Source organism: Ursus maritimus, unplaced genomic scaffold (genome assembly GCF_017311325.1).
Source record: "Ursus maritimus isolate PB19 unplaced genomic scaffold, ASM1731132v1 scaffold_17, whole genome shotgun sequence".
Taxonomy (NCBI): domain Eukaryota; kingdom Metazoa; phylum Chordata; class Mammalia; order Carnivora; family Ursidae; genus Ursus; species Ursus maritimus.
This window is the reverse complement of record NW_024424119.1, coordinates 39,978,998-40,004,755: the sequence shown is the minus strand read 5'-3', so window position 1 is coordinate 40,004,755 and position 25,758 is coordinate 39,978,998. Positions and strand designations below refer to the sequence as shown.

The window sequence follows — 25,758 nt, the reverse complement described above, 5'->3', positions numbered from 1 at the left end:
GCTGTGAGACTTATTTTTAGAATACTATGTGTATACTGATGTGGAAAAGACGATAAGTTTCGAAGCTGATGGCCAAGGAAGAATTCTTGAGACGTCTTTGATGCAAAAAGGTGATTTTATTAAAGCACAAGGACAGGACCAGTGGGCGGTAAGAGCTGTACCAGGGTCATGAGGGGTGGCCCATTATATACTTTCAAGTTGGGACGGGGTTAGTGATAGTGTGTCTCCTAAGGAATTTTGGAAGCAAGGTTTCCAGGACCTTGAGAGGGCTAGCTATTGTTGGGAAAAGGTCACTTATTACTGTCTAATCAAACCTTTGTCATGAGACTCTTCAGATGTATATCAGTGGGCCATATGCTTGGGGGATGATTGCCAACACGTACCCTGTGGGGGGGGGGTGGTTAGAGATAAAGGAAGTTTCCAAAAGAATTTTATACCTTAAAGTAGACTTATAGGATCCTTGGGCGGGGGTGGTGTCCAGCTAGGATTGCCTTTTTCCCTTAGCAAAGTATTAACATTGAGGCGGTTGAGTCCCTAGAGGAATGTCACTCTGCCTGTTTCAAGGACTTGTCAGTGGGCTATACCTAGTAAAAAAAAATTTATAATTTTTCTTCTGCCTTTGTTTCCCACATAATATACCACAATGTTAACAGTGACTATCTCTTTGTTAAGGAATTCCATCTAGTTTGGTGCTTTTTAGCTTACTTGTTGAATAAGAGGTTATGTTCATCTATTAATACAATGAACAGGTGTTCCTTTTACATAAAGGTCAACGAAAAATCTGCATCCCTCCAGATTCACATTTGCCTATTGCGAAAGAAAAAGCTTATCTCCGTTCCTTTTTACTTTTTATTTGAGTTACAGAACAAGGCTACTCACGCTTGCAAGTCGCTCCAGAGAGCGAAAGGCAACTCTGGAGCCCTAGGAGACGCAGCTGGAGGGCGCCGGCTTTGGCAGAGCATACTGGGAAATGTAGTTCCAGGATGCCGCGTGCGCAGGCGCATTTTCTGGCTTGCGGGGTAGTTGGGGTCTGGATAGTCGGAGGGTGTTCTTTTCTCCTTGGAGCTGGTGAGACTTTTTTCCCTTGACGCCTACACCCGGGCGGTAGCTGGGGAAGGGCCTCCGCTCAGGACTCCTCAAGATCCTGGGGGCTGGGGAGGGGGCCGCCAGGGGCCTGGAGAGCTCGTAGTCGGAGCTTAGGGGCGGGGCGGAAGAAAGGCGGAGAACTGGGAGGTCCGGGTTCCCGTCTGAGTTCAGCGCGAAGCAGTCACCTGGACTCCGCATCGGGTTTAAGCGGGTCTAGGGCTGTGTATGGGTTAGGGGGAGGCAGAGCTCTGGTTGGGCATCTCAGCCTTAAGGGTCGGGTTTGGGCTGTCATTTGTGGGTTGGGAGTGAGGGGGGTGGGTCACGAGCGTGGAGCGTGGGGCTGCGGGGCCTTTGGCTGTGGTGGGGAACGACTGTTCCAGACCTTGCCTGGGAATTAGAGAAAAACTGATCTAGGAACTTAGTAGCCCCCACCCCCCCGCCGTCCCAATGTAGGATGTAGGTCTTCCGACATCCACTTCTTTGCTCTTTCCTCTGAAAAGCACTTTCTGCAGAGGTTTTTTGTTTTGTTGTTTTGTAGGCAAATTTCTGAAGCCTCTTCTGTAAGGAGCCACGTGTGGAATTGCTTCCCTACTTTCTGTGGGCTATGAAGAGCCGTGATTGTTGTGAGTCACATCCGGGTAGTCAGAGGGTTCCCATAAAGACAATCCTGGCTTCTCAGGGCCCGTGTCTTTTTCAGCTTTGCCTTCTCAGGTCTCTATATGACTAGACAAATGGCATTAAGAAAGAAGACCTGACTACTCCGCCTTTGATGAGCAAAAACTTTTCAAGGCCAAGTACCGTAAGCTGGTTCTAATTTCTAAAGTTCCCATCTGAAGTTTGAAAACCCACATGTAGTTGAATATCCTTTGAAATTTTCTTAAATTGCTCATAATTTATATGTACACATTATATGTACACAATTATATAGTAATATATGTATAAATGTACCCAGATATGTTCTTTAAACATTGAAGTAACTTCTAGCGTGGCAAGACGCTCACTTAGAAGAAGCATGTGAGACTTGAGACTGAGGAAACAGAATCTTCCATCTCAGGCTTCACTCCAGGTGGCATACTTTCTTGAGCCTATTTGGCAACTTTGTACACATAAAAAATACAAGTGAGTCTGTAATGCAACTCGGTTTTACTTTTTCTTTCCTGAAGTGTACTCTCTGTGCCCAGAGGGAGGAAAGAGCTTTCTTCCTTTCATTCATTGAATAAATGTTAATGGAGGGCCTGCTTTTTTGCTAGGTAATGTTTGAGGCCCTAGGGAGACAGCAGTGAACAAAACAAAGTCCCTGCATACACAGAACTGATGGTCTAGGGTGGGCACACAGGCAACAAACAAGTAAATATAAGTGTGTCAGATGGTGACTGACAGAGGAAATTACACTAGAGTAATGGGGTTAGGGAGGGCCTGGGAGAGCTGTTATTTCACGTAGTGTGACATTGAGTAGAGACTTGAAGAAAATGAGAGGGTGAGCCTTGTATGTATCTAAGTTGGGGAGTTCTTAGGCTGAGGGAACAGCAAAAGCAAAGGCCCAGAAGCTCAAATGTGCTGAACCTTTATGGAGGCCATTGTGGACAGAAGTGTGAGTAACAGCATAGTAGATGTTGAGAGGAGAGAGATAGAGGGGTCTGTCACACAGGGCTGTGTAGGAGTTTGGCTTTTACCCAGAGTGAGAAGAGAAGCCATAGGAAGGTGGCTGTAGTAATTATTGTTTAATCAGCTCTATTGAGGTATAATTTACATGCAATTTACTGATTTTTGTAGGAGGATTTTGAGGAGAGAAGTGACATGATATGACCTGTAAAAGGAACCGTTCTGGGTGCTCTGTTGAGAGTAGACTGTATGGGAACAAGAGCAGATATTGACATTTAGTTAGGAACTAAGGCAGTGCTCCAGGTGAAAGATGATTTCCCTGTTTTCTTTACTCTCCCATTCCTGCCAACCATCTGACACCTTACTCACATCAGACCTCCAGCTCCTTCCTCGTGTTCACCCTCAGCTGATGATCCTGCTTCCTGTTTCACTGAGAGGAGAGAACCACCAGAAAAGAACCTCCAAAGGCTCTCATCCTCCCATCCGCCAACCTCCCTGCAAGTATTCCCATGTAGTCTGTCCTCCTGGTACGATATTGAAAAGGTCTGTGCTCTAATTTATGGCCAGCCCCTCTTCTTATGCATTAGATCCCACTTCCTCTCATATTCCCAGGCCAGTGTCTGGGATAATCATTGGACAAAATTCCTGATAGTTCTGTCGTTCGTATATATATATTTTTAAATAGATATATCGACAACAGTAATTTTTCCAGAAAAATTCAAATGCAGATTTAAAAATTATAAATGATATAATATCCATCAACACTAATATGCCCTGGAAGTAATCTCTATAGTTATTTCATGCTTCTGTCATTCTTGAGTTACAAGGGACTTCTGTTCGAAAAGCTCAGCTATAGCCCTATTGGAACAGAGCTAAATGTGTAAGATTTCCTTCTCTTCCAAGTATGTCTCATTTTCAGTTTAGTTTATTTCAAACGTAGAAAAGACAAGACATCTTAGCCAATTCTTAAAGCTCTGCAATCTATATTTTCAACTTGGGCTTAAACCATTGAAATGCATAGTGATTTCACTTCAGTTGTGTACAGATCCCATTGTCATTTGTGCATGGAGATTTGCTTTACAGGCATTCAAGTTGCAAGTGTCAACCTTGAGGCTGTCCATTTAAAAATGTTTACTGCTGTCTGTTTGATTAAAAACGGATGCATTGTTATGGTCATCATTATTTAAACAATTAATTTATCATGTATTCCTGTCTTTAGAAAAACTCAGGAAAAGTTAAATAGCCCATTGCTACAGACTTCTAAACCATTGATTTTTAATAATTCTTATCTCTGGATTTGACTGATAATTCAAAATATACTTTTGGTCATTCTTGTCATTTTCTTTTCATAAATAGTGCTTGGACTATTTTTAAATGGAGAGAAATAATACTGAACTTGAGAATGGGAGAGAGACTACAGTGCTAGCAGCTGTGTGACCTTAGGCAAGTTACTTCATTCCTGCTGGTTGAATTGTGTCTTGGGCAAACTAGGGAATTGGTCGTCATGTTTCCTGAGCCTCTTTCTAGCTCAAATGCCTGACATTGTGACATCGTTTGTGAGGTTCAGAAAGTAAAAGCCACTAGCATCTGGTCCTTGTGTTCACCTTCTTGTCTTTACTTCTCTATCAACATCAGAGTCAGCCCTGAAAAAAACAACAACAACAAAGAATTCACAGTTCGATGATCTGAGGAACATGGCAAAGATTAGGAGAGTCGCACATCTTTGCCTGGCTAATCGTGGGGATGGTTCTGAGTTGAGAAAATAGTAACCACACGGAGTTTTAATGACAGATGTCAGGTCACCAGGATACTAGGAAGTAAGAAAGACAGGGTCTATGATGACATTTTTTGGGGGGTTGTCATGGGTTCTGTCTGGCTACTCAGATCCAGAAACCTCACAGATTCAGCAACAACAGCAGAGGTATGGTTTAGAGTTCTGAGATGCAGGCTTCCAGAAACTAAGCTGATAAAGGAATAAATATCAGTTTGTAGAATATTAATCAACAAGTACTCACTGAAACATCTAAAATGTGCCCTACTGAGTACATGGGGCTCTTAAAAAATTGGTGGTTGTAGTCCTTGCTCAGAAATAAGAAAGTTGGGGGCGCCTGGGTGGCGCAGTCGTTAAGCGTCTGCCTTCGGCTCAGGGCGTGATCCTGGCGTTATGGGATCAAGCCCCACATCAGGCTCCTCCGCTATGAGCCTGCTTCTTCCTCTCCCACTCCCCCTGCCTGTGTTCCCTCTCTCGCTGGCTGTCTCTCTCTCTGTCAAATAAATAAATAAAATCTTAAAAAAAAAAAAAAAAAAGAAATAAGAAAGTTGACCACAGGAAACATTAACTCTAAACTTCCTTTGCAGTTAGAAGACATTCCATAAATGCTGGATTGAAAAATGTAATTAGTAATGGTTTAGCTCTAGATAGGCCTGCATAGAGGAAGGGGGACAGAGTAGATGATTTTTTAGGATCCTAATCCTGTTCAATTCTGAATTTTTTACGGTAGTATCGTAATGCTGTCTGTACACCTTGATTGACTATTGAGACATAGGGAAAAATAGTGTCTTAAGTCACACTTCTTTAAGGTAGCTGGTTTAACTGGCAGGATGCTATTGTACAGAGACCACTGGATTGGGAATCAAGAGAAGTCTTCACTCATTCAAGAAATATTTAATGGATGTGTCATATATACCAGGTTCTATGTGTGGCGCTAGAGACAAACGAGTAAGTTAGACAATGTCATTGGCCTCAAGGTTATACTCTAGGGAGGAAAACAGAACATTGAAAGTGGAACACTGAAGCATAATAAATGTAATAATAGATGGAGTATAGTATGCCATGGGTTAATTTTTGCAGGTAACATAATTATTATTAAAATATATGCTTAAAACAAAGATAAATTATTGTCACGAACCTGGTATGATTGTAATGAAACTTTAATACATATAAATAAGTGCCCTTTTCAAAAAAGGTCCTCTCCCCGAAAGACTCTTACAGTTTAAACACCCACTTAATGGTATATGAGAGCACCCATTTCCCCACATACTTAAGCAGTACTGGATATTATCTGTATTTCAACATTTTTGCCAATCTGATTTTGAAAAATGAGATCTTATTTTAATTTGTGTTTCCATGATTAAAGGTGAGCTTGAAAATCTTTTCATTTCTTGGCCATTTGTTTTTCTTCTCTAAATTTACTGTTTGTTTCCTTTGCTCACATTTGTATTGCATTATATTTTTTCCTAATTGACTTGTAAAAATTCTATATAATACAGCCCATAATCCTTTTGTTTTAAGTTGCAAATATTTACTGCCAATATGACTTTTCTCTTTTAGTTTCATTGATTGCCTTGTAGGTTTGTGTAGTCAGATCTGAGTCTTTTCCTGTATAACCTCCAGGTTTTACATTTTTAAAGGACTTTCCCACTGCAAGATTATAAAAATTTTCCTCTGATATGTTTTCTGGTTACTTTGTAGTTTTATTTTTAATGTTTCACTCTAATTCACCAATAATTTATTTTTATAAGGCAATAGTATTAAGTTTATTTTTTCCCTAAATGAATAGGCCACTTGTCCCAAGATCATTAATCGAATCTCCATCTTTCCCCAAATATTTGAAATGCTACATTTATCATGCATTAAATCCCTAAAAAGCATAGGCCTATTTCTAGGCTCATTATTCTGTTTTATTATTTTTTCTGTCTGTTGTTGTGTCACCACTACCCTGTTTTAATGAACCTACTGTATGTTTTGATAGGAAGTATGGACACATCCCCCGTTGGCCTCATTTTGTTTTTCTTTTTCAAAAATACATATTCTCTAAGTAAAATTAGGAGGCATATTCATTTCATAGGGCTGCTATGGCAAAGTACTACAAACTGGGTGGCTTAAAACAACAGAAATGTATTGTCCCATAGTTCTAGAGGCTGGAAGTCCAAAATCCGGGTGTCAACACGGCCATGCTGTGTCTGAAACTTGTGGGGGAACCCTCCCTCGCTTCTGGTGGCTTGCATAGCTGTAGTCTCCGCGTTCATTGCCATGTGGTGTACTCCGTGTGTGTCTGTGTCTTCACATGACTTATAAGGGGCTTACCCTACTCTAGTATGACCTCATCTGGATTATATCTGCACTGACTCTTTCCAAGTAAGGTCACATTCTGAGGTACTGGGGGTTAGGACCTCAGCGTGTTTGGGAGGGTACCTTTAACTGATAAGAGAGAGCTGGCATCTTTAAGATATTGAGTCTCTTCATCCAGATAGATGCATTTTCAGTTAATTCTCTTTAACTGCTGAGAAGTGAGCAGAGTATTGCTATTTTGAAGTTACCATGCCTATTTCTTATATTGGTTTTAAGATTTTTCCCCACCGATTTTCAGAAGTTTGACTACGATATCCTTGGATGTACTTTTCTTTGTTTTTAGCTTGCTTATGGCTTGGGACTTCTTGAATCTCTGAGTCATCAGTTGGGAAAAATTTCCACCCTTATTCCTTCACATATTGCAATGTTCTTGTTCTCTCCTCTTGTTTTGCTGCCTTTTTGGGGCGGGGGTTTCCTTTTATAATTAAATTCAGTTAAGTAACATATAGTGTATTATTAGTTTCAGAGGTAGAGTTCAGTGATTCATCATTTGCATATAACACCCAGTGCTCATTCCATCAAGTGCCCCCCTTAATGCCCATCACCCAGTTGCCCCATCCCCACACCCCCTTCCCCTCCAGCAACCCTCAGTTTGTTTCCTATGCTTAAGAGTCTCTTATGGTTTGTCTCCCTCTCTGATTTCATCTTGTTTTATTTTTCCCAGATTTGTCTCGCTTCTTTGTACTTACAACAGATATAGTGGTGCCAAATAATGTACTTTTAACCACTTTTTTTTTTTTTTTACTTAGAACGTGAATCGTTTTTGAACAACTTGCTAGCCCTGCACTTCGTTATTTTCAGTTCTTAGCTTTACTCTTTCTGTCATAAATGGTCGCCTAGGTGACCCTATAGTGAGTAGGTATGTGATGTGTTAGGAACCAGTGCCACTGGAGGATGTGCCAGTGAACTTTACCTTGTAAGAATGGAAAGAACCAGATCATTAGCAGACACTGTAAGGGATGTGATGACAATTATAGGGGCCTCGTCTCCTTAGATGGGTAAAGCTTTGTAATTACTACAGATTACAGTGACTTCCCCCCAAAATATGTCAAAGTATGTTTTGTAAGTGCTTATCTGAGACTGGGCTTTGAGTTTGGGGACCAGAGATTTTTTATTTTATTTGTGCACAGAGATAAGATATTTCTTTTACTTTTAAACAGGTGATATGTCTTTTCTTCAAAACACTGTAAGTGGATAGCTTTATTGTGCCACCTTCGCATCACCATTCCTATATCTCAGAGTTCCTGAAGACAACTTAGGACACACTTGTGAGATCCATCATAAACACCCAAGCCTATATCCTAAATCGAGAATGGGATATCAGCTTTTTAAATCGGATGTTATCTTTCAAGAAGAAAGAACCATATTTATACAGATAAGAGGAAAAAATGGAGAAATTTCGCAAAAACACTTAACCAAGAAGAAATCAGATAGCTAAGTAACAACCAAATAGCTAGAAATCCTTGTAAGTAACAGTCCATCTGTCCATTGTGGTGGTAATAGTAACAATATTGGTACTAGAAGATAGATTTGGAAATGTTTGTTAGTGCCCACTACACAGGGCCCTTTTATCCGTGTCAAAAACTGAGTTCATCTAGGGCAAACATCAACTTCATTTCTACGTATCTTTATCCATCTTCTCACATAACTCTGTGATCTCAGAGAAATAGATATCGGCTCTTCTACTGCTAATTAATCTCTCCATCTATACCCCAGACTCCATTCTTTTTTACTCATCAAGGTTTTAGGACTTTGGTTTAGTAATTATTTCATTATTTAGTCATTCCCAGTTCTAACTTCCGACAGTCAAAATTTTTTCTTTTAAAAGTACTCCTTGCATAACAATTTAATTTTTATCCACCTTTCTCTCCTTTCATTACCGGACTTGCCGTACTTGTAGCTAACAACCTCAGTTCCTATTCTGCTGTTGTCTGTGAAGTAGATTCTTATCTTCTGTTTTTATACTAACATTATTTGGAAGACACTCCTGAATCCTGAATTCTTTCTTGATAGCACTCTGTTCTTAGTCCTTTCTGTAGTTGGACTTTCTGCTGCATTTGATGTTTTTTCTTTGCTTGTGTGATATCGGTAGATTCTTTTTTGTTCTGGTCCCTTTGCGAATGCTTTTTAAATAGCTTCACTTTTGCCCTAACACAAATGCATGTGCTTTTAAGGTTTATTTTCTACTTGTTTATTTTTTTTTCTCAAAGAATCCATGCATTCTGGTATCTTCATAGTCCTCCCATGCCATTAACTCCCTGAATTGTTTTTTTCAGTCCCAGTATTTCATTTGCATTCTGTCCCCATAGTTTTTCCTGCTTTGAGTCTTGTTTCCACTTAAATGTCCCACTTCACTTTAAATCACTTTAAACTCAATATGGTGAAAAATGAAATCACCAGCTTACCCTAAGTCGCCTCCTTTTCCTTCAATATTTCTATCATTAGTACCTATTAGGGTACTTACTGTTAGTTCCTCTGTTAGTACCATAATTAGTATGACCATTAGTTCCAAACTTACTGGCTAGAAACTATTGTATCTTTATAAACTTCATTTTGTAAAAACTCCCCATAGTCAGTGTCAGTATTGTTTTTTAATTTCTTTCTTTCTTCCTTTTTATGTTTTAGATTTACTCCTACACTAAATTATTACAGTATTATCCCAGTCCAGGCCCATATCATTTATATTATACTTTTTGCTGAATTCAGAAGCCTTATTCTTTCATTATCCACTTTAAATAAAATTAACAAACATCTTTATCCAAAACATTTCATAGTTATCATGTTACTATTATGACAGAAAACTTTAGTTTTCCTATCTCCTACTGTATGGCATTGAATTTTCTGTGTTGGTCAGAGTTTTTATTATCCAGTCACATTTCACTTTTCCTTTCTTATTTTTTTAACCTCTGCTTTCCAAAACATTCATTTGAATTAGTATCATTGACTTTCTGTCATGTCATGTACTTTTCTGTGTCTTTATTTTTTATTTTGCTATGCATTTTGTCGCAGTGCTTCCATTTCTTCTGCTCTACCTATCTGTATTAATCCTTCCCTTCTTCAAGTTTCCATATTAATCAGGACCTATACTGTATAATCTTTTGTTTCATCATAGCACTGGTTCATTTTTATTTCTATTATACTTTTTTTTCTGTAATTGATGAGCGAGTTTTTTTTTCCTTTTATATTCCAGAGAGAAGAGATACTGTCTTCTCCTTAATCCTGGATACTATATCCAAAGTCAGAACACCAACTCCAAAGCAGAGAGCTTCTGAAAAAGAATAGTGTCATGGCATGATGTTAGACATTTTTCTAAATGATAGTTCCTAAAACTTTGCATTAGAAGAATTGGAATTTGATAACCAACTTGAGAAATGCTAGTAAAACCGAATTATAAGGACACTCAATTAAAGAGGAAGATCATTAATATAATAATTTTGGGGAAATATTTAACCTGAGCTCAACTCTCTTTAAACAACTGAGAGTTTCTAATGACAATTATGACATAATTATAAATGATAGAAGCTTAAAGCATAGTCTGTGTCAGTTGATTTTTTTAAAAGGCAACTCATAAATGGAAAATAATTTATTAGAAATAAGGATGCATTTTTATCTCAAACCTTACTTATTCTGGAAACAATTTAAGTGTAAAGCCATACTTCAGTACTAATGGAACATAAGAAAATTTGTATGAGAGAGAAGCATGAATGTAAACTATGTGGTAAATCCTTCAGCCGGAACACTAATCTTATTCAGCATCAAAGAATACATACTGGAGAGAAACCTTATGAATGCAATGAATGTGGAAAAGCTTTTAGTCAGAGCACTAATCTTATTCAACATCAAAGAGTCCATACTGGGGAGAAACCTTATGAGTGTAACAAATGTGAAAAAACCTTTAGTCATAGGTCATCCCTTAGAAATCATGAGAGAATTCATACTGGAGAAAAACCCTATCCTTGTGATGAATGTGGAAGGGCTTTTAGCCATATTTCAGCACTTACTCAACATCACAGAATTCATACTGGAAAGAAACCATATGCATGTATTGAATGTGGGAAAACCTTCAGCCGGAGCACACATCTTATTGAACATCAGGGAAGTCATTCTGGGGAGAAATCCTACCAGTGTAAGGAATGTCGGAAAGTTTTTTGCCATAGCACATCGCTAATCCGACATCAGAAAACTCACACCGGAGAAAAACCCTATAAATGTAATGAATGTGGAAAAGCCTTCAGTCATACCCCAGCCTTCATTCAACATCAGAGAATTCATACTGGAGAGAAACCCTACGAATGTAATGAATGTGGAAAGGCCTTCAATCGGAGTGCACATCTTACTGAACACCAGAGAACTCATACTGGAGAGAAACCTTATGTTTGCAAGGAATGTGGAAAAACCTTCAGCCGAAGCACACACCTTACTGAACATCTAAAAATTCATTCTGGTGTGAAACCCTATCAATGTAATCTGTGTCAAAAACTGTTTTGCTATAGGACATCACTAATTCGACATCAGAGAACTCATACAGGAGAGAAACCCTACCAGTGTGATGAATGTGGGAAATCTTTCAGCTTAAGCTCAGCTCTTACTAAACATAAGCAAACACACTCAGGGGAGAAACCTTATCAATGTAAGAAATGTAGTGACGTTTTCTGTCATAGTGCTTCTTTAATTTGACATCAAATAACTCATTTTAGAAATGAAATCCTATCAGAGTAATGAATGTGGGGAAGCTTGCAGCCGTAGGTCATCACTTATATCTGAAAACTCGGTGGTAAGAAACCCTAGGATTGTTAATGCAAGCAAAACTTTAGGCAAATTGCTCACTTTGTTTATGCTGAGAAAAAGCATTGTTCTTGCAATTAATCCTGAAAATGTGTTATCATTCAGATAAAAAGTTATAATGGGATTATCCCCAAACTGGTTTGTTCTTAAAAACATATTTAGAAAATTATTTTTAGAAATAATTTATTACAAATGTATATATTTGCTTAAAATAAAGGCTTTTCAGGTACACAAAAGTTTTAGTGGGATGATGAAAATTGTTTATATATCATCTTTTATCCTTGTAGTAATTCTCATGTTATTCTTCACTGTTAAACACCTTTTTAGTGGGTTTGAGTTTTTTTAAATTAATAAGTTTGTCTAATAGCCATATAAGAGAATACTTTCCCCCACAGAGAAATTTGCATTATTTTCCAGTATTCATGGAATATTTTTAATGGAATATATATATATAGTTTTTTGCCAAAGCACGTCATATATAGTCCATTAAAAAATATTCCATGAATACTGGAAAAAATATATACATGGTCTATTAAAAAAATGTATACATTAAAATATATATACATATATTTTTATATATGTGTATATATATGGTCCATTAAAAAATATGGCTACGAAGAAAATCTCAACAAATTCTCCCCAAGGGAAATATTCAAGCCCTTCCCATTTTTTTAAAACCACAATGAGATAAAAGTAGACATGAACAAGTAAAAATAGCACCACAAAATTATTTAGAAATTACAGAATAATTTTGTAAGTAACTTTTGTGTTAAAGGATAAGTCCAAAGAGAAAAAAAGACAGTTATTAGAAAATAATAAAATTAGGGCATAAATTAAGTATTACATTACCAAAAAAGGGAAATAGAATAATTATATAAAACCAAAGAAAATAAAAAATGCATTAATAAATATAAAAGTACACATTAATGACATAGGAACAAAAATATGTTTGATAAGCCAATAGACAAATTCTAGCAAGTAGGACAATGGGAAAAAAAGGAAAAAACAACATCCATAAGAAAAGGAAGGTAAATGTACATAAAAGGGAAGTTAAATTTCTAATTCAACGACTAACAAGTCAAATCTAGCAGGTTTGTAAAATCAATACTGAGATTTATCATAGGACTTCCAAACTAGTTCAAAAGTAGAAATGTACATTAATAAAGAGAATATACTTAACAGATGATATAAAAATATTTGGCAAAGTTCTACAGGGATTGGTGTTTTTTTAAAATTAGGGACAGAAGGAAACTTACTTTAGCTGATAAAGGCTATTTATCAGAAACCTATGTAAACATTGTGAATAGCCAGAAGCATTCTTACCAGAAACAGGAATGAGAAATGATGTTTGATGTCAATACTATTAGCATTGTTCTGAAGGTCCCAGATAATTTAGTAAGAGAAAAAAAAAAATGAGCTAGTAATATTTGAAAGAACTAACATCATTTGAGATGGTATGTTTGGTGACTAGAAAATCTAGTAGAACTAGTAAAGTGGAGATACATAATTTATCAACAGTGCGTAAGTAAAAAGCTATCTTAAGTAGAAAAATAGAAAATGTGGAAAAAAGTGACAGTCACAATATTGACAAAAAATCTAAAAATACCAGGAATAAGAAAATCAAGAGATGTTTATAGGACAAATCTTTCCAGAAGAACACAGAATAATGTAATAAATGAAGAAACATATTTGGAAAAATAGTATAAAGAGATCCATTTGTTTCAAATTTATCTTTGATTTGTATATTTAAATAAAATCAATGGAATTTTTAAAAAGAACAGTTTTATTGAGGTATAATTCTCACACCAAAAATTTCACCCTTTTAAATTACCATTCAGTGGTTGTTAGCATATTCAGACTTGTGGTACCATCACCACTATCTAATTTCAGAACATTTTCATCACTTCATAAAGAAACCCCATACCCATTAGCAGTAATTCCCTATTGTCCTCCCTCCAGCCTCTGGTCATCACTCAACTACTCTCTTTTTGTGGATTTGTCTACTCTAGCCTTTTCATATCAGTGAAATAACAGAATATGTTATTGTGGCTTCTTTCACTTAGCATTAATATTTTCAAGTTTCATCCAAGTTGTAACAAGTATCAGTACTTTGTTTCTCGTTATGGTGAAATAAGACTCCATTGTATGGATCTACCAGATTTTGTTCTCCATTCATCAGTTGATGGTCATTTCAGTTGTTTCCACTTTTTGGTTATTGTGAATAATGCTGCTGTGAACACTCGTATAAATTTTTGTGTGGACATGTTTTCAGTTCCCTTGGGTATATACCTGGGAGTGAAACTGTTGAGTCACAAGTTAACTCTGTGTTTACCTTTTTGAGGAAATGTCAGATTATTTTCTGAAGCAGCTACACCATTTTACAAACCCACCAGCAACATGCAAGGGTTCTTATTTTTCCACATCCTCACCAACACTTGTTTTCTCTGTAAAAATATATGTATATTTTCATAAATATTTCCACAAATATACAATAGGTATATTTTTCATAAATATTTTAATAAATATAGATGTATATTTTCTTTGGAGAAATGTCTGTTCAGATCCTTTGTCCATTTTAAATTAGATTACTGTCTTTTTATTATTGAGTTGTAAGAGTTCTTTATACTGGATACTAAACCTTTACATATATAATTTACAAATATTTTTTCCCATTCTGTGGGTTTTCTTTGATGTTCTTTAAAGCAGAAAGGTCTTAATTTTGATGTAGTCCAGCTTACCTATTTTTTTCTTTTATTGTTTGTCCCTTTGGTGTAACCCAAAGTTGAAGAGTTATGTATTTTCTTCCAAAAGTTTAATAGTTTTAGTGCTTATTAGGTCTATGATCCATTTTGAGGTAACTTTTTGTATATGGTGTGAGGTAAGGGTCCAGCATTATTCTTCTGCATGTGGATATTCAGTTATCCCAGCACCTTTGTTGAAAAGACTATTTCCCACATTTAATTGTCTCATCATCCTTGTCATTCAATGGGATTTTAAAATAAAATTTAGCACACTAAATATATTTGAATAACTAAAAGAATGTTAAAAATTAGGAACAACATATGGGGCTTGCCCTCCAAGAAATTCTAATAGTCGTCTGTAGGAAACAAAATAATTGGTACACTGCAGATGAAACCATTGGATCTGGAGAATAGAAAACAGAAAAACATATGAGAATTTATGGTAACAGTAGCATCCTAAAATGGTAGGGGGAAAAATGGACTAGTCATTAAATGATGTTGAGTTGAATGGCTATTAATTTGGGAAAATAATTACCTCATAACATACATAAAATTAAATTTCAGAAGGGAGGAGTAAGTGAATGCCATTTTGTGATAGTTTTCTGTGAGACAGGAGTCTGAAGTTTTCTTGAAATGCACAATCACAACTGGGTAAACTTTACACAAATTTAGGAAGAGTTTTGAAAAAGTTTTATTATAACCGCTGATAGAATTATGGCATCATTCTCCAAATCATTACCAAAAAAATGGAAAAAGCAAACAACATTGCTTTAGGGGAAAAAAGATTGTAAAAGAATAAACCTGAAACATAGGAACAAGATTAAATGTAACCGTGATAGCAGTGAAGGACCCTTACTAAAGGTTACACCTTTGAGATTAGATATACAGGAAGGAGAACAAACACTTGTTGGTTGCTAAATTAAATAGTATAAGAAATTAAGGTGCTAAAGTTAACGGACTCATCCACAGTTACCCAGTGCTCTAATATATCATTCAATTTCAGGTTCTCTGTTTAATACTGTGAAAGATTTGCTAAGTTGTATTTTTGAAGGAATTTCGCCATTTCATCAAAGAAGTTGAATTTCCTATTCTGAAATATTATTTCTACTTGCTCTGGTAGGAAGGCACTGGCAGCCTTCATCTCTAGATGACTCAGAAAATATAACCATTGTGTCTTTGTTAATTTTGTCTCTTAAACCTTATTGGAGCAATTTGAGGAGGCATCGTCACCAGCGGAAGATAAATCAATATTCTTCCTTCCTCTTTGATTCTTGAAATATGATATACTTGCTTTCCTTTCATTTTCTAGAGTTTCTGGAATACTAGATTCTTCTGGGTTTGTTTTGTTTTTGTTTTTTGTTTTTGTTTTTCTAGTTATATCTGAATCGGAGGTGTGTGCCCTGATAACCTTCCCTTCAGCATTCTCCTTTGGAGCACTGTTGAGATAACTTTCTAGACCCAACATGGAGCTGCTCCTGGGGCTCTTCAGCAAAAAATTTAGATAATGTTCATGTCCCTGTAAATGCTCCATTTGACAGAAATGCAGTTTATTCCGTCAGCCAATCCCCAAACGCCAAGCCAACTCTGGGCCTTCTTACCTGAAACAAGATTGTCTATGTGGCCCCAGCCAATTAGATATTTTTTATTTGTCTCTTCCTTGTTCTTTATGCTATAAAGTCTTTTTGCTTTTTGCCCCATTTTGCAGTTCTCCAAAAGGAGACTGGCTACTTGACGAAGTGTTAAAGCTTGTGCGTCTCACCTAAGTTGTCTTTTTAAAATCAATGTTTAACCACACTGAGAGAAATTGGTGAGGAAGGCCTGAGCCGGGAGGGTTCGAGAGAGTTGCTTTGGGTGCTTCTCCATTTTACTCCTCTCAAAGTGAAAAGAGCCCCAGTTGAAAAGATCCTATTGGTAGAAACCACCGTCCTGTGGGACTGGGGCTTTAATTGAACTATCCCAGTGTGCCCAGGCAGGACGCCCTCTAACCCACCAGCATGCCATGCGCCCACCCACCCCTGCCTCCAGAGAGGATGTGTCCGGGCCAGCACCCCAACAGGGCGGCACGAGGGGGCCAAAGAAGGGGAGCGGTGGAGCCCTCAGGCAGCACCCACCTCCTTTATTTATTTTGGGTTTACCTTGCCCTTCTACAAGCCTCATACGGTGAAACGTTGGGGCGCTGATTTTTAGACTTCTTTCATAAAAAGTATTTAAAATTACAAATTTTCTTCTAAACGCTGCCTTAGCTGCACCCCACAGATTTTGATATGACGCGTCTTTATTGTCATTTAACTGACCTGAACATTTCCTAATTTTCTTGTGATTTCCTCTTTGACCCGGGCTCTGGCTGCCCATTCCCTGCTCCCTTGGGCGCCTGTGCCAAGCCCTGGATGACTTCATTTAAGCCCACAAGACCTTGAAACCGATCCCACCTTCCTGCAATCCCACCACCAAGTGCTCGGCCTCGGAGGCCCCTCATCCTCCTCGCCAGAGACAGAGGACCCGGTAAGTGGACGCACTCGCACACGCGCTCACGTGCACACGTGCTCACGGGCACACCGCAGAGCTGATCGCAGGCCCTCCTGCTGTCCTGCTCTGGTGGCCTCAGTCTCCTTTCGGTTGAGCATGTTGCCCCGCCTCGTGTTCTTTTCTGGATCCCCATTTTCTTCCCGGCGCCCGCAGAGGTATCTCGACTGGTCTCTTTGGCCCATTTCCAGGGCTTGGCGAGGGCCCCGTGGGGGAGAGGGACGGAAAAGAGCGGGTGGGGGGCTAAAGTCGTTCCGGAAGTCTGGTGGACAACTAATTAGACCCCCTTCGGGTCGCGCCAGAAGGAGTGGCCTCACTCCCGCGTGCTTTGTCTCCGCCTAGCGGCCACCAGCCTCAACTGCAACCTCCCAGGACCGTGCCTTTTTGTAACTGTCGATTGGCCCCCTGGAAAAAGATTTTGCCTCTCATTTTAACACGGAACCCCAGGGCCGTGGAGATTTCTGCTAGCGTGGCAGTGGATAGGGAGTCAGAATTTAGACTGTAGGGCGTGTCAATTAGAATGGGAGAAAACAGAGATTAATTAAATTCCCATCTCAAAAAGCCCATAAAAACATCAAGATAAAACAAAGAAAGGACAGAATAAAAATAAAAGTAGATATTAGTGCTGTGTAAAATAGAAAGGCAGTAGAACTAGCAAATAAGTTAGAATCCTCATTCTTTGGAAAAAATGGGGAGAAACTAGACAACCACTAGTTAATGTAATTGAGGCAAAGCGGGGAGGGAGAAGGAAACAAGAAGACATTAATGAAAAATTCAAGGGGACTGGACCTCAGAAGCAGGGCTGGCTACCTAATTTGTGGGCCCCAGTGCAAAATGAAAAGTCAGGAATCCTTGTGCAAAAAAAGAAGAAAAATGTGCCCTGAAAGGTACAACAATAAAATAGGTTTGTTTGTTTTTCCCCTTCTCCGGTCTTCACTATCAATTATTAGCATAACTTTTTCTTTTCATCTTCCTGTAGTGCAATGTCGGCTTTAAATGCAATAAACAGCATTCAACACATATGTAGAATCACCAAAATTAAGCCAGTTGGGTTTTGTAATTCATGTATGCACATGCGTTTCATTCTCCCAGGACAGTAGAAAAATGCCATACAAAACGAACTCACTTTTTACACCCTTTCTTGACATGTGCACACTCCACCAACGCTCTCTCCCTCCAGCTTCCTGATGAGTGAGTAAGGACCACGAGAAAAGAAACTCCGTGTTATGCCACATTTTCTTTCCTGTCTTTGTCATAATTTTCAGCCTCAGTAAATGCAGGGATGTATCTCTAAAGCAAAAGGGTAAGATGTGGTTCCTTGGTACCATTTGTATTTCTTACAACACCACTGCCTTCATGCTGAGATGGAAACGAGTTTCTCATTGGAGCAGAAAGCTCAGCCTCTTTCTGGCCGTCAGCACCTGTACTTACAACACACTTACCCTTTCTTGAGTCTCACTGAGTTCCTTTCTACACACTGTGGGTCCACTGCAATTGCCTGTTCATGGGACTTGGGGAACATCATATCCAAATGAAAAGCGAGGAATGGCAGACATACATATTGTGCGAATATCCTGCACCCGCTCCATTGTCCCAATGGGTTGCCCTCCCGCAAAACGAGCCCTGCTCAGAAGCACGTGCACAGCCCGATACATTTGATCCATCTGTCGGTTTACAGATCAATCCCTGCTGCCCGAGTGCGGAGCTGAACATGCGTCAACTACCCACTGAGCCAGGTGTACCACGGGGCTGGTGGCTGTGCGCCCGCTCCCAGGGGAGCGAGAATCCAGCGGGTCCAGGGCTACTTGCGGTCCGCAGAACATGAATATCAGGCTAGGCGCGCAGGCTTCCCGACAGGTGGCTGCGCTGACGGCTTTACCTTATTTGGTCCCTCTCAGCATGACTTATACTGGAACTTTGTAGTGTAATGTTATTACACATCTTTTCTTCCAGAAACGTCCATTTCCTTAGAGTTACTTACTGTTTTGTAGTTTTATTTTATGTATTCATTATGTGATGGAAATGTAAATAGCCTTTTAATTATTCCTTTTCTTCCTCCTCTTCCTTTTTATCGTCCTCCTCCTCCTCCCACCCCCTCCTCCTCCTTCTTTTAAACTCGGAGACACAATCCTGGTGCTCTTCTCCCTCTCCAGTCAGGTACTTGCTCTTGTCTTAGAACGTTCCTTTCCCATTATCCGCAGGTCTCCCTTTGCTTCTCTTGTGTATCATCCCGTGTCCACATCGTTTTTTTCTTTACTTCCTTCCTCATTTTGTGACTCTCTTCCTCCAGAAAATTCTCGATCAAGGATTCATGGAAGTGAATATGTTCAATTTTTCATAGGTGAAACAGTGTTGATCCTATTCCTACATTTGACTGATAGTTTGGCTGGATTTTGTAAACCCTGGGTTAAAAATCCCTTTCTTTCACGAGTTGGAAGTTATTTTGCCATCATCTTTGAGTTTCTAGTGTTTTTGTTAAGAATGCCATCTGATTTTGCATGTGACCTTTTGTTGTTGTGAACTCTTAGGTTCTTTTCTTCTCCTCCAGCGTTCTCAAATTTAAGTTTGTGATGTTCCTTAATTTTGGATCTTTTCATTCACCGTCGTATAAATCTACTGTGTCATTTCACATTCCACCAACAACGTATGAGAATTCTTCCAGGGTTTGCCGTTCTCATTAGTTTCTAGAGATACGTCACTGTAGTTTTAATTTTAAAATGTAAAGAAACAACCAAAATATCAAAATGTCATTTAGATTTGCCTCCTCTCCCTGCCAAAAAAAGTAGTAATATCCTTTCTTGGTTGAGGAATTTGGAAACCAGACTTTCTTTTCTTTTCTTTTTTTTAAAGATTTTATTTATTTATTTGATAGAGACAGCCAGCGAGAGAGGGAACACAAGCAGGGGAAGTGGGAGAAGAAGAAGCAGGCTCATAGCAGAGGAGCCTGATGTGGGGCTCGATCCCAGATCGCCGGGATCACGCCCTGAGCCGAAGGCAGACGCTTAACGACTGCGCCACCCAGGCGCCCCGGAAACCAGACTTTCATATAGTGTTGCTGAAAGTATAAGTCTGTGCAGGGTTTTTGGAGGGCCATTATCTAGTCAGTAAATCTTCACTTACTGTGCCAGGCACTGTCCGAAGCACTAAGTCAAATGGGGAATAAGACGAAGTCCTGCCTTCATGAGAAAAACAGATGATAACATAAACACAAGATCTTATATATCATTGTCACCTGCTAAGAAGAAAGTAAATGGGGTGCCAAAAAGTAAAGATTGGAGGTCGGCATACCTAGGTGGCAGGGTCCTAGAGGGCCCTGCAAGGAGGTGATATTTAAGCAATTTGGATTCGTATCTAAAGGTAAAATGTGCTTACCTCTTGACCGAGAGATTCCTCCTGTTAGAAATCCAGATTACAGAAACACACACACAGATGTGCGAGGGCGTTCACTAGTGCTCCTCTCATCCCGCTGCGGTGCAGTCTAGCTCACAGTGCCAGTGTCATCTTTGAAAACTCAAGTCTAATCATGTCACTTCCCTGCTTAAAACCCTTCGATGAGTTGTACTTGAGATAAAATACAAACTCCTGCCCTTATAAGGCCCACTGTGGGCCGCCTGGGTGGCTCAGTCAGTTAAGGCGCCTGCTTTCGGTTCAGGTCATGATCTCAGGGTCCTGGAATTAAGCCCCACATCAGGTACCCTGCTCTGTAGGGAGTCTGCTTCTCCCTCTGCCTACCACTCCACCTGCTTGTGCTCACGCTGTCTCTCTCTCTCTGTGACAAATCAATAAATAAAATATTTTTAAAAAACAAAATAAAGCCCAGCATAATCTGGCCATTCCCTATTTCTAGCTTCACTTTGTTTCATACCCTCCCCCCGCCCTCCTTCTGATCCAGCCACACTGGTCTGTTTTCTGTTCTTTACATAAGCTACAGCTTTGCACATACTGTTCCCTCTGCCTGAAAGCTCTTGCCCGATGCTTTCTGGGGTTGATACCTTCCCATCCTTTGGGTCTCAGCTCAGGACTCACCTCCTAAGAATGGTCTTCGTGACCATATAGTGGCTTGTGTTCTGTCAGCTTGGTTACCCTGAGAACTGTATTTTCCAGCAATGCTTTCCCTGTGTAGTTCTAGTTGGAGTTAGCCAAAAGAAGAGCGTGCAGGAAATTTGGAAGTGAAGCAATGGCCATGACTCTCTGAAGGTCATTGTAGTCCGATGAGGTGATGGACAGACAGATGCAGCCGTGCCCAGTAGATTCCAGCTTGCACTTGATCTCCTTACCTTCAGCTTGCTGTGTCTGGCTCTTCTCTCCACGTCCTGCCCCTGCTGAGCAAGAGCCTCAGGCTCACCCTGCAGCAAGGGTGATGGAGGCAATGCAAAAGTCCTCCCCTTTGGGCACCAGGAGGCTGAGGCTTGTGAATGCTGTTGAGTGCATCCTGTAAAAAAGAAAACCAGAGGGATCCTGAGTGCTTCTTTCCCCCAATACACGCTGGGCAAGGTGGCTGTGATGATTCCCATCTGGGGGAGAGAAAAGACTGGACACCGAGAAATGATCCAGTTTGAACCATCTGGGGGAGACTGTATTAATATTTCTGTTATTTTCGATGCATAATTATCTGTGGTCTTTGATTGTTTTCCTCTTTTAAGAAACGTTAGTAAAATGTTTGTAAAAGTATTAAGCATTGTCTACTCAGTTCCCAGAATTGATTTATTTTGTCACTGGTGTGATTTAGTTTACTTACATATCTCCAGAATTAAGATGGAAGTAGATTTTCTTTTATTCTTTCTTTCTTTCTTTCTTTCTTTCTTTCTTTCTTTCTTTCTTTCTTTCTTTCTTTCTTTCTTTTTAAAGATTTTTATTTCTATGTTGGACAGAGAGAGACACAGCAAGAGAGGGAACACCAGCAGGGGGAGCGGGAGAGGGAGAAGTGGGCTTCCCGCTGAGCAGGGAGCCTGATGGATGCGTGGCTCCATCCCAGGACTCTGGGATCATGACCTGAGCTGAAGGCAGACGCTTAACTGACTGAGCCACCCAGGCACCCCTAGAAGTAGATCTTTTATTCCCACAGTGCTTTTGGCTCCTTCTTAGAAATTAAACAAACAAACATGTTAAAAAAAACAAAACAAAACAACACTCTGGCATGAAACATCCAAAGTAGGATTTTTGAAATGCCGCATAGCCAGTGTCTTACCATTCCTTTATTCTTTTTTTGTCACATTGAACTCTGGCTTCATGCCAGGTGCTGTCCTGGGCATTGAGACACAGCAGGAAACAAGCACACAAAATCCCTATTCTCCAGAGTGTATATTCTATTCAGAGAGATAGACAATAAGCAAGCAACAAAATAAATATATAATAAAATTGCAGGGACTATGTGCTATGGAGGAAAATAAAGCAGGGCTAGATAGTGACTCTGGGGAGAACCAGCCTTGCAACGAGTTAGGAGAACGTGTTTTAGGCAGAAGAAGTAACAATTGCTCAGGTCACGAGCCGGCAACAAGCTCGACGTGTTCAGGGAATAGCAGACCAGTGGAAGAGGGAGCGGACTCAGACATGAGGCTGGGCTTGGAGGGGTCAACAGATGGGGAGAACGGTGGAGTAAAGTGATCTCATTACCGTTTTTATAAGTTTGCTCTGGAAGCTTTGTAGAAAATTGGTTAGGACTAGGGTTAAGTTGTGAATGGAAATCAACGAGATGAAGATGAGAGCCAAGAACTTTTGCTAGATTTCTCAAATTTGTCAAAATAACAGACTTCCCAATTTTCAGACCGTAATGTGAACCAGTTCTGTAGTCTGCTGAGACTCTTCAGCTGATAGGTGCAAATTATATTTGTATGTATGCATATGACAAAAATAAGCAACCATTTAATACTCCCCAGGGCAGAAACCTCACAATGCACGCAGGACGAAAGGAAGCCGGCAAGAGGCTGTTACAGCGGGTCGGGAGCACCAGCAGTAGGGCGGGGACGCAGCGCGGTCCTCTGGATGACCACCAGGGGGCCACACTGTGCCTTGCTGTACTTCCGGCTCTTCCGGAATAATCTGGGAATTGCTGAAATGTTTGGAAACAAAAATACCTTCTTTAAGCAAAACAGGCCTTTGTAGTGCAGCTGTGATGGTCCATCCTTTGAAAACACACACACACACACACACACACACACACACACACACACACACACCAGAGAAGCATCAATTTGGTGTCAGAAGGTGAGATTTGCCAAGCCCTAGAGAGATCATTCAATGCTTTCTAATGGGGGCACTATGGATGTGTTGATGAAACAGTTCCACCACGGGGGACCAGCCTAGGTGTGGTAGAAGGGTTGGCATCCCTGGATCCTGGACACCAAATGTCAGTAGCACTTAACAGTCACTGCAAAAACCAAAAATGCCATACCCCCTCCCTCATTTCCAAAACCTCGCAGGACTAGTGCCCTCCATAGTTATGAACCACGGAATCTTTTCATTTTTATCCCGGGGAAATTGAGGCCAGAGAAGGGAATGAACTTGCCTAAGTCATAGGTGAGACATATATAACACAGTCAGCGAAGATTTATTGAAAACTTGCTATGCAGAGTCCAGGCGTTCTACTAGAACCTGGCTGGTGTGGGGGACCAAGGGGGAGGGGTAGAGTGGAGTTCACAAGAAATACCAAACATGGTCTCTAACCTCAGAAGAGGAGAGGAAGAGAGTGCAAAGACTAATATTTTTTGGGAACCTATTGCATTCTAACACTTTCTAAACCTTTTCATGTTATCTTCGCAAAAGCTCTTTGAGGAAAGGGAAGCTCACAGGGGTTCATTGTAGTCAGAATTTGAATCCAGGTTTTTCTGACTCCAAAGTCACTATTATCTTTTCAATGGAAAGACGGTCCTCTGGGTAGCTTGGGGCCATATGCGCGTAAGTACTTGCTGAATTTTGATGAGTGGATCTGGAGGCAATAATCACTGGGGTTCTTGGTTTTCTGACCTACAGGGAGCCCTCGTGCTGTGGTAGAAACTTGACATTAGAAATTGAATTTAAATTAAAAAAAAGGAACCCCCGCCCCCCCCCCCCCAAAGAAAAGAAGGTAAAGAGTTCTGCTTTTACCATTGCTTCTACCCTATGTGGAAAGAGAGCTGTGGACTCTTTTGAGGAGACTCCTTATTTCTGGATACTAGGATGGTGTGCCAGACATAGAGATGTATTACTCAGATTCTCCCTCCAAGAAAGGGCTCATGGCTGAGGTATGAGGAGTGCGGTTAGCTGACAGCCTTCACTGTTCAGATTTACCTCCGTTCTTGAGCTGAGGTACTGGTTTTCCTGAGGTGGCTCCAGCCAGTGACTGAACACGACTGTGGTACAAGGGTCTATCCAATTTCTGCCTGACGCAGGACTCCTCTAGTGTTCTTCGGAGCTGCCCACTGGGCTGACGGAAACTTCTGTTGCATCTACATCATCTTTTCCTAATCCTTCTGTAACCTTGCCTCCTCCTTTTTCCTTTCACAAATGTTACTCCCGGATAAGCCTTTTACACCCCAACTCTGTCTCAGTATCTGTTTTCCAGAGGACCCAGCTGACACAGATGGTATGTTGTTAGCTCCAAGAAACCTTTCATCCGTAAAGGGAGTGGATATTTTAGAACTGGATTTGAGTTGGTATCAAGAGAATGTATAATCACCCGGGGTGTTAGGGACCAAGAAACACTTCCATTCTGGCACATGAATTAAATAAGCTTGTGTTTCTTCCTATTCTTCTTGGCACTGACAACATCTTGGTTTATGTAACATGGCTTGGATGTTCCCACTGGCTTTCTCAGTGAGTGATCTGTTCAATTAATTAAGAGTATGACTGAAGACAAGGTCACTAAGTCCATTTCCAGTCAGTCAATTCATTTCAATCGAGTTGCCTGGCTATAAATGGATTATTATCCATTCATATATGGATTCCATAAACCCCTTACCCACATGCTGAGTCACAATGTAGGCCAGTCATTTCTCAACCACCTGGTAGACTGTCACCCTTCTCTTGGGTCACTTATAAAATGCCTTGTATTTGGTGTTGAGTGAGGAAGTCCTAATGTGTTGGTGACCAGGTTCTGAACTTGAAGCCATGAATGGAAGGGAAGAGTTTTTCCTTTTTGGTATAGAAGTATCTCCACATTCCTTATGAGAAGAACAATCTCTCCATATCACCCGTCCACCCATTCAGCTATCAGATATCTGTTTACTAAAGAGTTGTTACTTGCCCTTCACCCGGTTAGACTCTTGACAGCCACACCCACGGTTCCACATTTCTGAGAAATCGACATGCGGCTTCTTCAGTCATAACTACCCGGCAGGTGCCTCTGAGGGTCTAAAGCATTTGTCCTTCACGTCAGAAACATCAAGCTTTGATCTTCGACAAGTGAAGTGATAAGAGTAGGGGCTCTGGGGTCAGATGGTCTTGGGTTCAAATATGGCTTCTCCCACAGACTGGCTGTGTGATCTTGGTCGGTTTACTTAACCTCTCTGAATCTTAGTTCCTACCTCTGCAAAACAGGATAATCCCTATCATATAAAGCTCTTATGAGGATTATAGGAAAGGATATTTGTAAAGCAGTTATCTAACACTGAGTTCTTACTCTATTTCTGACATTAAAATATTTTTTTTATGTATCAGGCCCTTGGACAGATGATATTTGTACTGCCGCATCCTCATTACAACTATTTGCCTTGGTAAGTGGATTCTGGCACAATCCCATCCTTGAACAAATGTGACTTTGAACAAGACCTTCTTTCTTTGGTTACCAGATTGTTCCTAAGTTTGATGAAGCCTAAAAGCCTTAAATATAAAATTTGCTGAAGCAACTTGACTGTAATATAGCAGTTTGGATTCAGGTTTCATGTTTGAAATGTGGCTATATGATTGAATATT

General features: G+C 39.9%; 1 protein-coding gene and 1 non-coding gene across 2 annotated transcripts in view; both read left to right on the top strand.

Annotated features, from left to right (window-relative positions):
• Positions 1-14,068, top strand: part of LOC121099779 (zinc finger protein 420-like) — a 39,027-nt gene extending 24,959 nt beyond the window's left edge. Inside the window, 2 exon segments of the mRNA XM_040631742.1 lie at positions 10,521-11,521; positions 11,523-14,068. Of these exon segments, the coding sequence (XP_040487676.1) occupies positions 10,521-11,521; positions 11,523-11,714 (1,193 nt within the window). The 3' untranslated portion in view covers positions 11,715-14,068.
• On the top strand, positions 965-3,400 carry LOC103678589. Its single transcript, XR_005835230.1, has 3 exons — positions 965-1,068; positions 1,625-1,885; positions 3,063-3,400. It is a non-coding gene; the product is annotated as an uncharacterized LOC103678589 (transcript).
• Positions 14,069-25,758: the final 11,690 nt, after the last annotated feature.